The 14,873-nt window shown below is 40.1% G+C and overlaps 1 protein-coding gene across 5 annotated transcripts in view; it reads left to right on the forward strand.

Moving 5' to 3' along the window:
* The window catches only part of pard3bb (par-3 family cell polarity regulator beta b), a 1,128,463-nt gene that overhangs the window by 608,114 nt on the left and 505,476 nt on the right, over positions 1 to 14,873 (forward strand). For all 5 annotated transcript variants that reach the window (XM_059967323.1, XM_059967326.1, XM_059967321.1 and 2 more), the window contains 2 exons: positions 1,770 to 1,875; positions 3,350 to 3,480. In XM_059967323.1, the coding sequence (XP_059823306.1) occupies positions 1,770 to 1,875; positions 3,350 to 3,480 (237 nt within the window). The remainder of the gene's footprint in view (positions 1 to 1,769; positions 1,876 to 3,349; positions 3,481 to 14,873) is intronic.

The following is a 14,873-nucleotide window of genomic DNA, read 5'->3' on the forward strand; positions in this document are numbered from 1 at the left end:
GAGATCATGGTAAATACATTGCCTAACTCTGTATATGTGTGTTTGTGCATGGTTGCACCCATCAGATTTCCCAAGAGACAGTGAGCCAACCCCTGAACAAGGCCTGGTTACTTTTCTCTCTCTTCACCATGTCAGTGGTAACAAACCTTTTGCATGTAGAATACTTTCTGTCTTTGCCCCGAAAGGCCTGCCTATGACCCTGAGTCCGTAACTCCCCATTCAGTGCTACTTTGAAAATTTGATCAAGTTGCCCATTAACCTTAGTTGCATGGAATGCAACCTTAGCTTTCAGAACCTTCTCTTGTAACATAAGTCTTGTGAGTCCATATATCATGTTGGTAAACTTAAGCTGTACTCTCTCCAAGGCCCGCAAATTCTTCCTGTGGCACAGTGCCCAAAACTGCTTGCTGTACTCTTAAGTGGCATACCAAGACTACATATCGTTTTACATCTGTTTCCCTTACATCTTGTGCTACTGTCTACCCCACGCGTCCTCCTCACCACCCTGCATCCAGAGCACTGTTCATTAAAAGGATGGCTGTGACGTACATGATGGGAAATAGAAAGAAGTAACAAGCGCCCCAGCACCAAAAGTGGATCTTTTTGGATTGTTAGGCTCCTCCTTTTCATTCATCCTGAGATGTGGTGTTACTTGCACCTTTGCTGCACTCACACAAGCATCCCCTGCTGGCCTGGTGTCTGCTGTAATTACTCTGCAAGCTTCCTGATCAATTGGTTACTCTTTTGATATCTGGTTTCATCTTTTCTGCTGACAATTTTTGATGGAGAGCTCTACCAAAACACATTTGCATACCAAGTTTATGGCAACATCTTTATTGTAAATTGTAATATAAAATCTGCACTTGATGCTGTTACTCGAATTGTAGAGGAAGCCAGATTTAAGGGGATGCCCAAGTTCTCCTCAATAATGTCTGTGTTTATTCTCAGGTTGGCCATGTTGTTACTAATCTCTGCCGATGCTGGATTCAGCATTGATGTTAGACCAGATATACAGTAGGAACGGAATTGGGCCATTTGGCACATTGAGTCTGTTCTGCCATTCAGTCATAGCTGATATTTTTCAACCCCATCCTCACGTCTTCTTTCAGTAACCCTTAACCTCCCCCCACTTAATACACGTTGACAGCGTCTACAGCAACAAACTCCACAGATACACCACCTACGGCTGAAGAAATTCCTCCTTATTTCAGTTTTAAATGGATGTCCCTTTATTTGGACTCCCCTACTAAATGGAGACATCATGTCTTCTCTCTCAAGGCCTTTCTGTGTCCAATAGGTTTCAGTGAAATTCCTTCTCCCTTATCCTTCTGAACTCCATCAAGTACAGGCCCAGAGACTTCAAATGTTCCTTATATTCTTAAGCCTTTCATTCCTGGGATCACTCTTGTGAACTTCCTCTGGACCACCTCCAGGACCAGCACATCTTCCTGAGATACAGCGCCCAAAATTGGTCACAATGTGCTCTGGAAAGTCAGCTTCTGAATGAATTGGTCTCTTCCACGACTGTGGGTAATCACTGTCCCTGTAGCAATATCTTGGCAGGGAAGAATGTCAAAATCAGTGTTCGCCTGGGATACTAGACAACGTGGTGGGATCTGTACTTTCACTGACTGTCCAGAATCTCAACAGGTTTAATCTGGTGTCCACTGTATCAGAACTGCTAGTGTTTAAAATTCCTTTGGGAAAATTGTTGTGAGATCATTGTTTTTAAGGTATCACTTTACAGTCATGTTTGTTAACATTGACAGCTTATGGTGAGGGAGAAGCTGAAGTTCCACCTCCTATTCCACCACATTTAGATGAAGAGGAAGCCATGGGTATGCACAAGATGCGGTTGTTACATGAAGATAAGAGGTTTGTAACTAAAAATCAGCCCTTACTAGACATTGTGTGCAGCCAAAAGATGCTGGAAATGCTGGTTAATTCTTGACTGTTGTTAATTTAGCTCTTCATACTATAAGAATGGCTTGTGTTAATGCACTTTTCATGACCTCAAAACATCTCCAAGGTACATTAAAAACAATGGCGTACTTTTGAGGCATATTTTCTATCATAATGTAGGAAACATTACAATAATAAATGCTTTTAATTCATGCACAGTATGGTACCAGAAGAGTGAGTAACCTAATGATAGTGTATAGTGCCATTGATTAAAAAACTAAGTTTGGGCCCAAATTCTTGCAACAAAACATTTAATTAGTGACTATTAGCTGTTGAAACTCATTTAATTGATCAACAGTGAGGGAGTAGAACATGAATTACGTGTCCTTCCTAGTTATGAGCTAGAACACATAAAATTTAGCCAGTAACCAGTTTGTGTGACCAGTAACATTTCTGGGATATTATGAATTATACACTGCCATCAAAGGGAGCGTTCTCACATCAACCATTACTGCCTGGCTTGGTGCAACATTCTCCCCAATATATGAAAACTACAGTAGAAAAGGTTATTGGTTGCAGTCTACCATCTTTGCAGGACTTGTATGTGCCCAGGACAAAGAAGCATGCAGGAAAATTTATTACGGACTCTATCTACCTTGCAAGCTGCCTTTTCCAAATCACCCTTCTGGAAAGCGCTATAGGGCTATTAAAACTAAAAACTTCCTGCCATCTTAAATGTTTCTTCCCCCAGACGGTTCATCTGATCAATGATTCTAGTTAGCCCCTCTCCCCCATCTGCCTTTTTTCTCAGTCACTGCACTGCTTTGTAAACACTTAAACCACTCTTTATAATGCTGTTTACATTGTAAATACATGCTGGTATTTATGTACTTATGCACATTTTATCCATTTTCCATGCTTATTTTTATGCCATTCTTTACTCGTAACAATTGTTGAACGTCATTTGTGTTGCATGTCATGCCAAGACGCAGCAGCAAATTGCTTACATGTAGATGTATATGGTGAATAAAGTTCATCCTTGATTCTTGGTTGGTACAATGGATGTGTTAATAATTTTTGTCATTTGGTCTTCTTTGTAGATAATATAGTTTTGACAGAAACCTCTCAGACCATTGCCCTACCATGTCACTGACTACCGTTTGAAGTGGTTATTATAGATCAAAGCACACATGCCAAACATTTCTTTTCTCCCCTGGTTTGCTGTTTGTTCTCAAGTCTTCAGAATGGAATGACCAACCTTCTACCCAAGGGTTGAGCTACCATTAACAAGGCAATTCTGGCAGCAGGGGTCTTGTGCTGTGGTCCATGTTGTATGTGCAGAGCTGGCACAATGCACTAATCTGCTGAGTGCTTTCTTACAGAAGTTGATTATTTAAATGTGCATATTGTTTAGTTCTGACTGAATTTTTTCTCACCCTTCCCACAGCTCAGAGCTCAATTCCACTTCCCGACTGCAGCTGCAGAGACCTCTGGATGGAGTTTTGGAATGTCAGCCTGGTGTCACTGCCAAGAGGCAGTCTCCCGGAAAAATGAGTGGCTCTAAGAGCATGGATTTGGGTGAGAGGCTTATCCAGTCTGTCATTCACAAAGCAAACCGAAATAAACAAAATAGAATCAGAATCAGGTTTATTATCACCGGCGTGTGATGTGAAATGTGTTGACTTTGCAGCAGCAGTTCAATGCAATACATAATCTAGCAGAGAGAGAAAAAATAATAAAATAAAACATAGTAATAAATAAACAAGTAAATCCATTAAATATATTGAATAAATTATTAAAAATGTGCAAAAACTGTATATTAAGAAAGTGAAGTAGTGTTCAAAGCTTCAAAGTCCATTTAGGAATCGGATGGCAGAGGGGAAGAAGCTGTTCCTGAATTGCTGAGTGTGTGCCTTCAGGCTTCTGTACCTCCTACCTGATGGCAACAGTGAGAAAAGGGTGTGCCCTGCATGCTGGAGGTCTTTAATAATGGGCACTGCCTTTCTGACACTGCTTCCTACAGATGTCCTGGGTACTTTGTAGGCTAGTGCCCAAGATGGAGCTGACTAGATTTAAAACCTTCTGAAGCTTATTTTGGTCCTGTGTAGTACCCCCTCCGTACCAGACAGTGATGCAGCCTGTCAGAATGCTCTCCACGGTACAAATATAGAAGTTTTTGAGCGTATTTGTTGACATGCCAAATCACTTCAAACTCCTAATAAAGTATAGCCGCTGTCTTGCCTTCTTTATGACTACATCAATATGTTGGGACTAGGTTATAGATCTTGACACCCAGGAATTTGAAGCTGCTCAAGATAAATTAAAAGCGATTTACAATCCATTGTCATTTAGCTTGCCAAACTGAGTGGACTGAAGGCCCCAACCTACCTCCACTCCCTCCCCCAGGGTTAAATCTTTGTGATCTCCCTGCCATCTGTAGTTTTTTGAAGTCTATGCTTTGGTCTTAATAAGATGAAAGTAGTGTTAATGAGGGTTAAAAATAACACCAAAGCGACATTGATTGAAGATGGTGAGAGGCTGCATTACACAATCCACAGGGGAATGAAACTGGGTGATGATGAAGAAGTTTCATACGTTGGAAGTTCAACCACACCTGCCTGGATAGATCCCAAACTGCTTCCCACTTTCTCCTATTACCATTTGGCTCAGTGCTGACTGTTCTCTTTAAAGTAACTAGTGTACAACTGTATGTAGCAGTCAACAACCAGTATTTGTATTGCTCCTTCAGTCTAGGAGGGTCTCCCGAGGGGCTGAACAAGAGCAATTATCAGCTAAAATTTGACACTGTCATGTAAGGAGATATTACAGTGGAGACCAAATGCTTGTTGTTAAAGAGCATCTCAAAGGTAGAGAATAAGGGAGGGGTTTCTAAAGAAAAGTTTCAGCAACACATTCTGAACTGCCAGATACGTAGAAACTTCACCACATTCCAGTTCACTCCAAGTTACACCACATTCCTACATGGAAATGCACTGCCATCTCATCATTGTCATTAGTTTTAAAGTCTTTATCTCCGTTGGGAGTAACTTTGTCAGATACACTGCAATGGTATAAGGAAGCAGCTCAGCACCACTTTTTCAAGGACAATTACTGATGGGCACATTGCACTTCTCACCATAGAAGCCTATATCATCTCTATAAAATAAAATAAAAACTTTGTATGTCTGAACTAACCCTATCATTAAATGTCAGCACCAGGTGGGAGCACCAATTTGTCACTATGCTGTAGCCATTTGTTTTTCAGTCGTTAGCACTCTGACAGACTGCATCACTGTCTGGTATGGAGGGGGTGGGGTGCTACTGCACAGGACCGAAAGAAGCTACAGAAAGTTGTAAAATTAGTCAGCTCTATCTTGGGTACTATAGTATCCAAGATGTCTTCAAGGAGCAGTGCCTCAGAAAGGCAACGTCCATTATTAGGACCCGATCACCCAGGGCATGCCCTCTTCTCATTGAAGGAGGTACAGTAACATGAAGGCACATACTCAGTGATTCAGGAACAGCTTCTTCCCTTCTGCCATCTGATTCCTAAATGGACTTTGAACCCATGAACATGATCTCACTTTCAAAAAATATATATTACTTCTGTTTTTGCACTATTTTTAATCTAGTCAATATACGTATATATTTACTGTAATTGATTTACTTATTGATTTTTTTCTTTCTATATTATCATGTGATTCATTGTACCTGCTGCTGCTAAGTTAACAAATTTCACGGTATATGCTGGTGATAATAAACCTGATTCTGATTCTGAATTTATTGAGAGATTTGGTGCAGTTACTCTCATTAATTCTGTTTTAGTCACCTCTTAAAACATACTCCAAGTAAATTGGCTTTGTTTGTTTTACAATCAATTGTTTGATGTTGTGAGCATCACTGAATCATGGCTGAAAGAAGATTGTAGCTGGGAGTTTAACATCCAAGGATACACAGTGTATTGAAAGACAGGCGGGTAGGCAGAGGGAGTGGCGTGGCGCTGTTGGTAAAAAATGAAATCAAATCCTTAGAAAGGAGTGACATAGGATCAGAAGGTGTAGAGTCATTGCGCTAAGAAACTGCAAAGGTAAAAAGACCCTGATGGGAGTTATATACAGACCCCTCAAACAGCAGTAAAGATGTGAACTTCAAGTTACAAAGGAAGGTAGAAAATGCATGTCAAAGGAGCAATGTTACAATAGTCATAGACGTTTTCAGTATACAGGTAGATTGGGAACTACGGCTAACACGAGAAGTCTAAGCCAATGAGAGGCATATAATAGAGTAAAAATTAGTGGGAAGTTGGAGAATTGGGAAACTTTTAAAAACCATCAGAAGACAACTAAAAAAGTTATTAGGAAGGAAAGGGTGAAATATGAAGGTAAGCTAGTCAATAATATTAAAGAGGATACCAAAAGTTTATTCAGATATGCTGTATAAAGAGTAAAAGAGAGGAAAGAGTAGATATAGGACGGCTGGAAAATGATGCTGGAAGCTAGTAATGGGGGACAAAGAAATGGCAGAATTGAATTGACTTTATTACTTACATCCTTCATATACATAAGGAGTGAAAATCTTTATGTTATGTCTCTGTCTAAATGTGCAATGTGCAATTTATAGTAATTTATAATAAATATTATGTACAACAGGACAGTCAATATAACTTAGAAATACAGTTGCATCAGCATGAGTTAATCAGTCTGATGGCCTGGTGGGAGAAGCTGTCCCCGGCGCCTGTTGCCCCTGGCTTTTATGCTGCAGTAGTGTTTCCCAGATGGTAGCAGCTGGAACAGTTCGTGGTTTGGGTGACTTGGGTCCCCAGTGATCCTTTGGGCCCTTTTTACACACCTGTCTTTGTAATTGTCCTGAACAGTGGGAAGTTTACATCTTCGGATGCGCTGGGCTGTCCGCACCACTCTCTGCAGAGTCCTGTAATTGAGGGAAGTACAGTTCCCATACCAGGCAGTGATGCAGCCAGTCAGGATGCTCTCAGTTTGGGGGCCCATACCAAACTTCTTCAACCGTCTGAGGTGAAAGAAGCTCTGTTGTACCTTTTTCACCACACAGCCAGTGTGTAAAGGCCACGAGATCCTCGGTAATGTTTATGTTCACCCTCTCAATTCCATATCCATTGATGCCAGTAGCGGTTAGCCTGTCTCCATTCCTCCTGTATTCCAGCTACTTTGTTCTTGCAACATTGAGGGAGAGGTTGCTTTCTTGACAACCTCAATCATTTTTTTACTTGCTTTTTTAAAAAATAGAAAGTGACTGGCTTTTGACTTTGTTAATATATCTGGATTGTTATTCAATGAAAAGCACAAATTCTTTCAGTTTTGAATTTTCCCCTTAGAAAGGTTAACTCCAGTAGTTCATGGAATTCTGTTGCATATCGAAGTGTCTGGTCAGACTTTGGATAATGGCTGTAAGTCAATAGGGCAACTCTATCCAGTTGAACTCTTGTAGGTGAGCATTGATTTATGACCTAGTACATTCTCTTAATGATTTCTTTCAAGTGGAGATTAAAAAAATGAAATGTTCCCTGCTCAAAACATGGGCAAGCTATTCATTTGATTTCCATGTCTAATATGACACAGAAATTCCTTTATGGCTACTAAACTCAGGATATTTACGATTGGAATTTTCAACACTTAAACTGTAAATTGACTCCTAGACATTCATAATTGTCAATGGTAAGAGTAGTCTGGTAAATTCCTTTTTTTATAAATGCTAATTTTAATATAAAAATTGATCACAGTAAGTAATAGGTTACAGCAGCCAGCCTTTTAACTAGCACAAACCTAATACAGCTACTTGGTCATCATCAAAAAAACGTTTTAAAAAATAACTGCAGATGCTACAAACCTGAGGAAAAGTCATCAACCTGAGCCAGTTACAAATTCTTCCTCTGGACACTGTCTGACCTGCGCATATTTCCAACACTGACTACTTCTGTTATAATAGCTAAATATAGTTGTTCAGTTTGAGTTTGCAAGTTATGTGTACTCTTTTGAGGGAGTTTGTTTGTAATGAGTGGGTGCAAAGCTTGGAATCTGTAGAGTGGTTAACACAAATTCCCTTGTCAAATTTTAGTTCTGCATCCCACCTGAAATTGTTCTGCTTTGATGTAAGAGAAAATGGGGAGGATGTAAATTTAGGATGTTTCTTCATTGTGTCAAAGTCAAAATTGATTATTGTCACATGGACATGTACACGCATGCTCAATTACATTAAAAAATCTAGTTGTAGCAGCATCATTAGTGCATATTATCATTTAAGTAGCATTCACAACTATTTCAAAATAATTGGTTAGGTTAAAAATTCTTGCATTTGTTAATTAATTTTAGTTCCTGACCAATTCTGCACTTCTAGTAGTTGAGGCTGAACCTTGCCCCAAAGAAATTAGCTATTCAACTTCAGAAGTCTCAAAGTTTTTGCATTATCTTTCCAGTGAGAGGTTTGTGTGAGGGAGTAATCTGTCTGTAACACAGTTTAGATTTCCCATCTGCCTTTTGCATCCCATTTCTCCACTGCTTGCACATCTTTTAATATTCATTCATCCTTTCAAAAGCAAAATAATGTGTGGAGGTGCTGTTGCCCTGTTGTTAACTGACTGGATATATGTAGATGTTAATTAACCAGTTTAATCTCATGAACTGCGAAGATGTATGAACAGAAGTTTCTGTTAGCAATTCCCTTTCTAACTGCTGTACACAGCATCCATGCAGGCAACATGAGATTAAATCCCATTAGTCAATTTGCTGTGTTTATTTTCTGAGATCCAGGCATTGCTGGCTCGTATCTTTTGCCCATCTATAATTGTCCCTGAGAAGGTAGTGGTGAGCCATTTCTTTGAATTGTTGCAGTTCATTTGATGAAGGTGCTCTCAAAGTACTGTTGGGGAGTATTTTCCTAAGTTTAGACCCATCAGCAATGAAGGAATCAGCAATGTATTTGCAAGTCTGGATAGTGTGTGACTTGGAAGAGAACTGTGGATGATGCTCCCATGTGTCTGCTGGTGGCAAAGGTCAAAGGTTGGGGGGGAGGAATTTGAACCAGTGGGTGAACTTGAATGCCTCAAACTTGTCATCATTTACTGATGTTGATTTATCCTGATCTGATTGACTGTGTTGATGTGTCATGGAGATGTAGGCCTCCATTAGTCTCAATAGACCATGGATTTGGGCTTTGGAAAGTTTCCAGGGCACAAAGTTTTTTTTTATGGAAGTCCGGCAGTTGCCCAAGCTGTAAGTCTCCCCTCTCCATGCCACCAATGTTGTCCAAGGGAAGGGCATTAGGACCCATACACTATAGATGTCGTCGCAGAGCAATGTGTGGTTTAGTGCCTTGTTCAAGGACATACATGTAGCCTCAGCCAAGGCTCGAACTAGCGACCTTCAGATCACTAGACGAATGCCTTAACTACTTGGCCATGCGTCAAGAGCCAGTAGAAAAAAAACACAAAATCAGAATTGGCTCTTGCTTCTGGTCTTTTTCCAAAAACCATCCCTCAGTCCACCACTTTACCACAGGATGAAGACGATGTCCAGACTTGAATTAAATAGATTGGGTGGAGCTCTGAGGAAGATTAAGGAATAATATAATAGTAAATATAAAATTATTGAAAAGATGTATAGGATGAAGCAAAAAATGTTTGCACTTGGGGAAGTCCAACAGCAGGTTCATATATCTATATCTATCCATCTATCTATCTATCTATCTATCTATATATATATGTATATATAAATAAAATTCAGGCAGAACTTTTTTCCACGCAGAATGGTTCAAATATCAAAACTATTACTGTAAGGAGCAGTTGAGTCAAGTAGCATTGATTATTTTTAAGAAGAGTTTAGGTATGGATGTATCAGGACACATGGATATGCTAAAATATTTAGATGAAATGGTTGGAAGGAGGCTTGAACGAAACATAAATCCTTGCATGGACCAATGGGTCAAATATTATAAAACTCTGAAAGTCCAGCACACTTGGGATTTTAGTGGCATGAAGATTTTCAAGACTGTTGGGTGCAAAACCAATTAATAATGCAATACAATTATATCTCACTTTTTTTTAGCTGTTACAGAATATTATAATACATTTTCCAGTGAACAGTGAAGCTTTAAGGGGAGAATGGGAAGACAGGATCTTGGTCATTTTAAAGAAACCAGGGTAAAATGGGAGGTGGGAACTTAGCTCAGAAGTGGGTGTGGCAAACATTAATATTGCACCAGGTCCTGCAACATCAGTATTTTCTGATTAGTAGAGTTAGTGTTTGGCACTCTGGTTTTCAACAGTCAGGAGGGCATTGTACAATGGAAGATGGGATGTTATGTTGCAGTTGGACAAGACATTGGTGAAGCCTTGCTTGGAGTATTGTATTCAGCTTTTGGTTTCCGTGCTGTAAGAAAGCTGTCTCTAATCTCGATAGAGAGTAGAAAAGATCTACAAGGACATTGCCTGTATTCAAGGGATTTGTTGAAAGTAGCATTTGGTCAGGCTATGACATTATTTTTTTGGAATGTAGGAGAGTGAGGGGTAAAATTATAGAGGTATACAAAATAATAATAGATAGGTAGACTGCGCATAATCTTTTCCCCAAAGTATAGGTTAAGTTGAGAGAAGAGAGATTTAATAGGAACCTGAGGAGCAATTTTTTCCATACATGTATGGAACAAGCTGCCAGTGGAAGTGGTTGAGGCAGGTGCAGTAACAGCAATTAATAGATATTAGGACAGATATATATCTGGGAATGGAGGGATATAGGCTAAATGTGGGGATATGGGAACTAGCTCCGATGAGCATCTTGGTTGGCATGAATGAGTTGGGCTGAAGGGACTGTTGTGCTTTATGTCGCTACCATAGACTGTTTCAGTGCTGTTAATTGTATGTGATTCCATGAAAGGAGAAGGCGGCCAGAATAAAGTTAACTTTAACTTGGGAGTCCACTATTGTTTATACAAATGGTGCAGAGTTTTAAAGTTTCAAGCCTTCTGGCTCTCCCTTGACAGCAGTTTCCTGGGTGCTGTGCTGGAATTGCAAAACAGTTTCTTATTGAACAGTGTTAAATAACGCAGCAGCAAAGTGAAAATATAATCTGTGGACACTGAATGATTCATGAAGTTACCTGTTACTTGCTCTGATTAACATAAATTGCCAAAGTTGTTTGTTTAAATTAATATTTAAGAGTGTGTACTGCACACATTTTGTTTACTAAGAAGACCCATTGGTAGTAGAGGACTGGGTGAAGCCAACTTGTGTTAAGGGTCAGCTGCAACCTTTCTGGAAATAACCCTCCTGGCTTGTTTAGCACCCAGAGAAGAGTATTTAGTGTCTGCCAGTACATGACACTGAAAATGAAACAAAAATAGCAGGTGACTAACAGACGAAAGAAAGTGAAAATTAACACGATGAATTAATTAGACCAAAAAGTACCAGGCAAATTAATGGGAACAGGGCTGACAGAGCCTGGACCCAAACACATATATCTTAAGGACTCTGAAACAGGTGACGGCCGAGGTAGAGAGTGAAGCTGTTGTCAACTTTCCAAAATTCCTAGTTTTTGTAATGTTCCGAGTTAATGGAAACAGCATATGGGACACACACAAAATATTGGAGGAAATCCGCAAAGCAGTATCTATGGAGGGGAATAAGTAGTAGGCGTTTCAGGCCAAGATCCTTCATCAGTCTCTGAAATATTGATTGCTTATTCCGCTTCACAGATATTGCCTCACTTGCTGAGTTACTTCAGCATTTTGTGTTTGTCTCTGAAGGTTTCCAGCATCTGCATAATTTTCTGTGCGTAGATTATGTAACTCTGCTGCTTATGAAAGGAAGGTGGGAGAACACAGGGAAATTCCATGGCAGTTTGACATCAGTCGTTGGGGAAACGCAGGGATCTATTATTAAGGAATGAAAATAAAGCAGTCAGCAAAAAGCAACCTAATTAGGCACTGTCAACACATAGGGAAATGATGTTTAACAAATACATCACGATTCTCAGAAGATGTAGCCAACATTATAGATGAAGTGTAGTCAGTGTATATCATGTATTTAGATTTCCAAAAGGCATTTGATAAGATGCCACATTGGGCATAATAGGCACGTTGAACTGAGAATAATGTATTGGGGCTGGTGCCCAGAGGGTGATGGATTCTAAATTATTGAGTATGTTCATGGCTGATAGAGATTTTTCTGCTTCTGTGGAGCTAAGGCTTATAGGGATTGGGTGGATTTAAAATTGAGGCCAAAGATCATGATCTTATTGAATAGTGGAACAGGTTCGAAGAGTCACATGCCCTACTCTTCCTTCTGTTCCTGTTTTTAGGAAAAAGGTCAGTCGATCATTATGCTATATGGTTGATGAATGTGATTGTAACATTAGCAAGCTACCTTCTAATGTATAATAAACACACATGGTTCTGTAAATGCTAGAAATCCTGAATAACACATACAAAGTGCTAGAGGAACTCATCAAGTCAGGCAGCGTCTATGGAACGGAATAAGCAGCCGACGTTTTGGGCTGAGACCCAAACATAGACTATTTATACCCCTCCCCTTTGCGAAATAATAAAGTGATTTGAAAAAGTTGAAACGCCATCGGTCATTGTAAAAGCAACATTTTGTGTGTGTGTGTGTAAGTGGGGAAAGTTGGTTACCAGTGCACTAGGAAAAAAGGTGGAGGGATTGAGGGGAAGATGGATGTCATGACGTAGCCTAATGCTTTTACAATGACCAATGGCGTTTCAACTTTTTCTGATCACTTTATTATTTCCACTTTATTCTCACTTGTGATCGTGATTATTTTCGTGAACAGAAGCACTGTGGATTCAGAGCCCTGCCGCTGGGTCCTAATGTCCACTGCACTGCGACAGGTTAAATAAGGTCTGGGGTTCCACTGGGTCCTAAGGTCCACCATATTCAGACAGGTTGAATAAGGGACTTGAGCATCAACAATTTTTGGTATCCACAAGGGGTTCCGGAACCAATCCCTCGCGAATATGGAGGGCCGACTGTACTCCTTAAGTTTCTAGTTAGCTATAGATGGACCTTGTGAGAGAATACTAAAATGGAGCAAGGCAAATTATGAGAGAATCAGTCGGGAACTAGAGAGAGTTAATTCCAAGCAAGTCCACATCTTGCATGTTGGAGGGTAGCTTGCCATCCTTCTCCTTCCTGTGTGTTAGAACATATCTGTCCTGCAGAGTATAAATTGAAGGTTAAGAGAAGTGGTGAATGTTAACAAGAAGAAAAGGGTTCAGGAAGTTAAAACAAAACAGAACCCTTGAAAATTATAGAGTCAGAGACAAAAGAGAAAGGAATTAGGAGAGCCAAGAGGGGCCATGAGAAGTCCTTTGCCCATGGGATTAAAGAAAATCTCAATGTGTTTTATAGATACATCAGGGAGCAGATAGGACCACACAAGGATAAAGGAGAGAACATGTGCTTGGAGATGGATAATGTGGGTGAGATCCTAAATGAGTACATTGAATCAGTATTTGCCAAGAAAAAAGATATTGCATATAGGGAGACCTGTGCTAACTTGCTCGGCCATTTTGAGACAAAGTACTCCTAAAGAGCATTAAGATGGATAAGTTACTCAGAGACTCACTGGATAAATCCCAGGTTATTGAAAGAGAGAGATTATTAAGAGCTGAGATGGCTGTGGCCTCGACCAGTATCTTGTGTTCTCTCATCATAGGCAAGGTCTCGTCACACTCTCTTTAAAAACAGCCTAACATCGGCCTCTGAGATGGAGATCACAGGGTCATCAGGTGCATTAGGGATCTTCACAGCTGTAGTTGTGTTCTCTCTTTCAAAGCAGGCATAGAAGGTGTTGAGTTCATCTGGTAGTGAAGCATCGCTGCCATTCATGCTATGGGGTTTCGCTTTGTAGGAAGTAATGTCTTGCAGACCCTGCCAGAGTTGCCGTGCATCCAATGTTGCCTTTAACCTCGTTCAAAATTGTCTTCTCCCTTGAAATAGCTCTCCACAAATCATACCTGGTTTTCTGGTACAGGCCTGGGTTGCTAGACTTGAATGCCACAGAACTAGCCTTCAGCAGATGACGTACCTCCTGGTTCATCCACGACTTTTGGTTTGGGAATGTAATAGCTAATGTTGCTCCATTAATCCAAAAGGGAAATAGAGATAATACTGGAAACTCTGGATGGGTGTATCTCACATTAGTGTTAGGGAAACTACTGGAGAGAATTATTAGGGATATTCTTGTATTTTGCATTTGGAAATCCATGGGCTAATTAAGGATAGTCAGCATGGCTTTCTGTGGGGCAAGTCATGTCTTACTAACTTAATTGAGTTTTTCAAGGAGATAATGAAAGTGATTGATGAAGTTGGAACTGTGGATGTTGTCTACATGGAGTTTAGTAAGGCATTTGACATGGACCTATGGGAGGCCCTTCCAGAAGATGAAGATGATGCATGGGATCCATGATGAATTGGCCATTGGGATTAAGAATTAGCTTGTAAAACAGAGTAGTGGGCAATTAGATTTATTCTGACTGGTGGTATTGTACAGTGATCTGTACTGAGACCTCTGCTGTTTATACTATATGTAAACAACCTGGATGAAAATGTAAATGGATAGGCTAGTAAGTTTGCAGATGAAACAAAGATTGGTGGTGTTGTGAAGAGCATAGAAGACTGGCAAAAAAATACAATGGGATATAATTTGCAGAATTGGGTGGAGAAATGACAGATGAAGTTTTACTCGGTCAAAGTGAATTGTTGTCCTTTGGGAGATCAAGTATAGACAATAGACAATAGGTGCAGAAGTAGACCATTCGGCCCTTCGAGCCTGCACCACCATTTTGAGATCATGGCTGATCATCTACTATCAATACCCAGTTCCAGCCTTGTCCCCATATCCCTTGATTCCCCTATCCATAAGATACCTATCTAGCTCCTTCTTGAAAGCGTCCAGAGAATTGGCCTCCACTGCCTTCCGAGGCAG

The sequence above is a fragment of the Hypanus sabinus genome, chromosome 4 (assembly GCF_030144855.1).
Source record: "Hypanus sabinus isolate sHypSab1 chromosome 4, sHypSab1.hap1, whole genome shotgun sequence".
Lineage (NCBI taxonomy): Eukaryota > Metazoa > Chordata > Chondrichthyes > Myliobatiformes > Dasyatidae > Hypanus > Hypanus sabinus.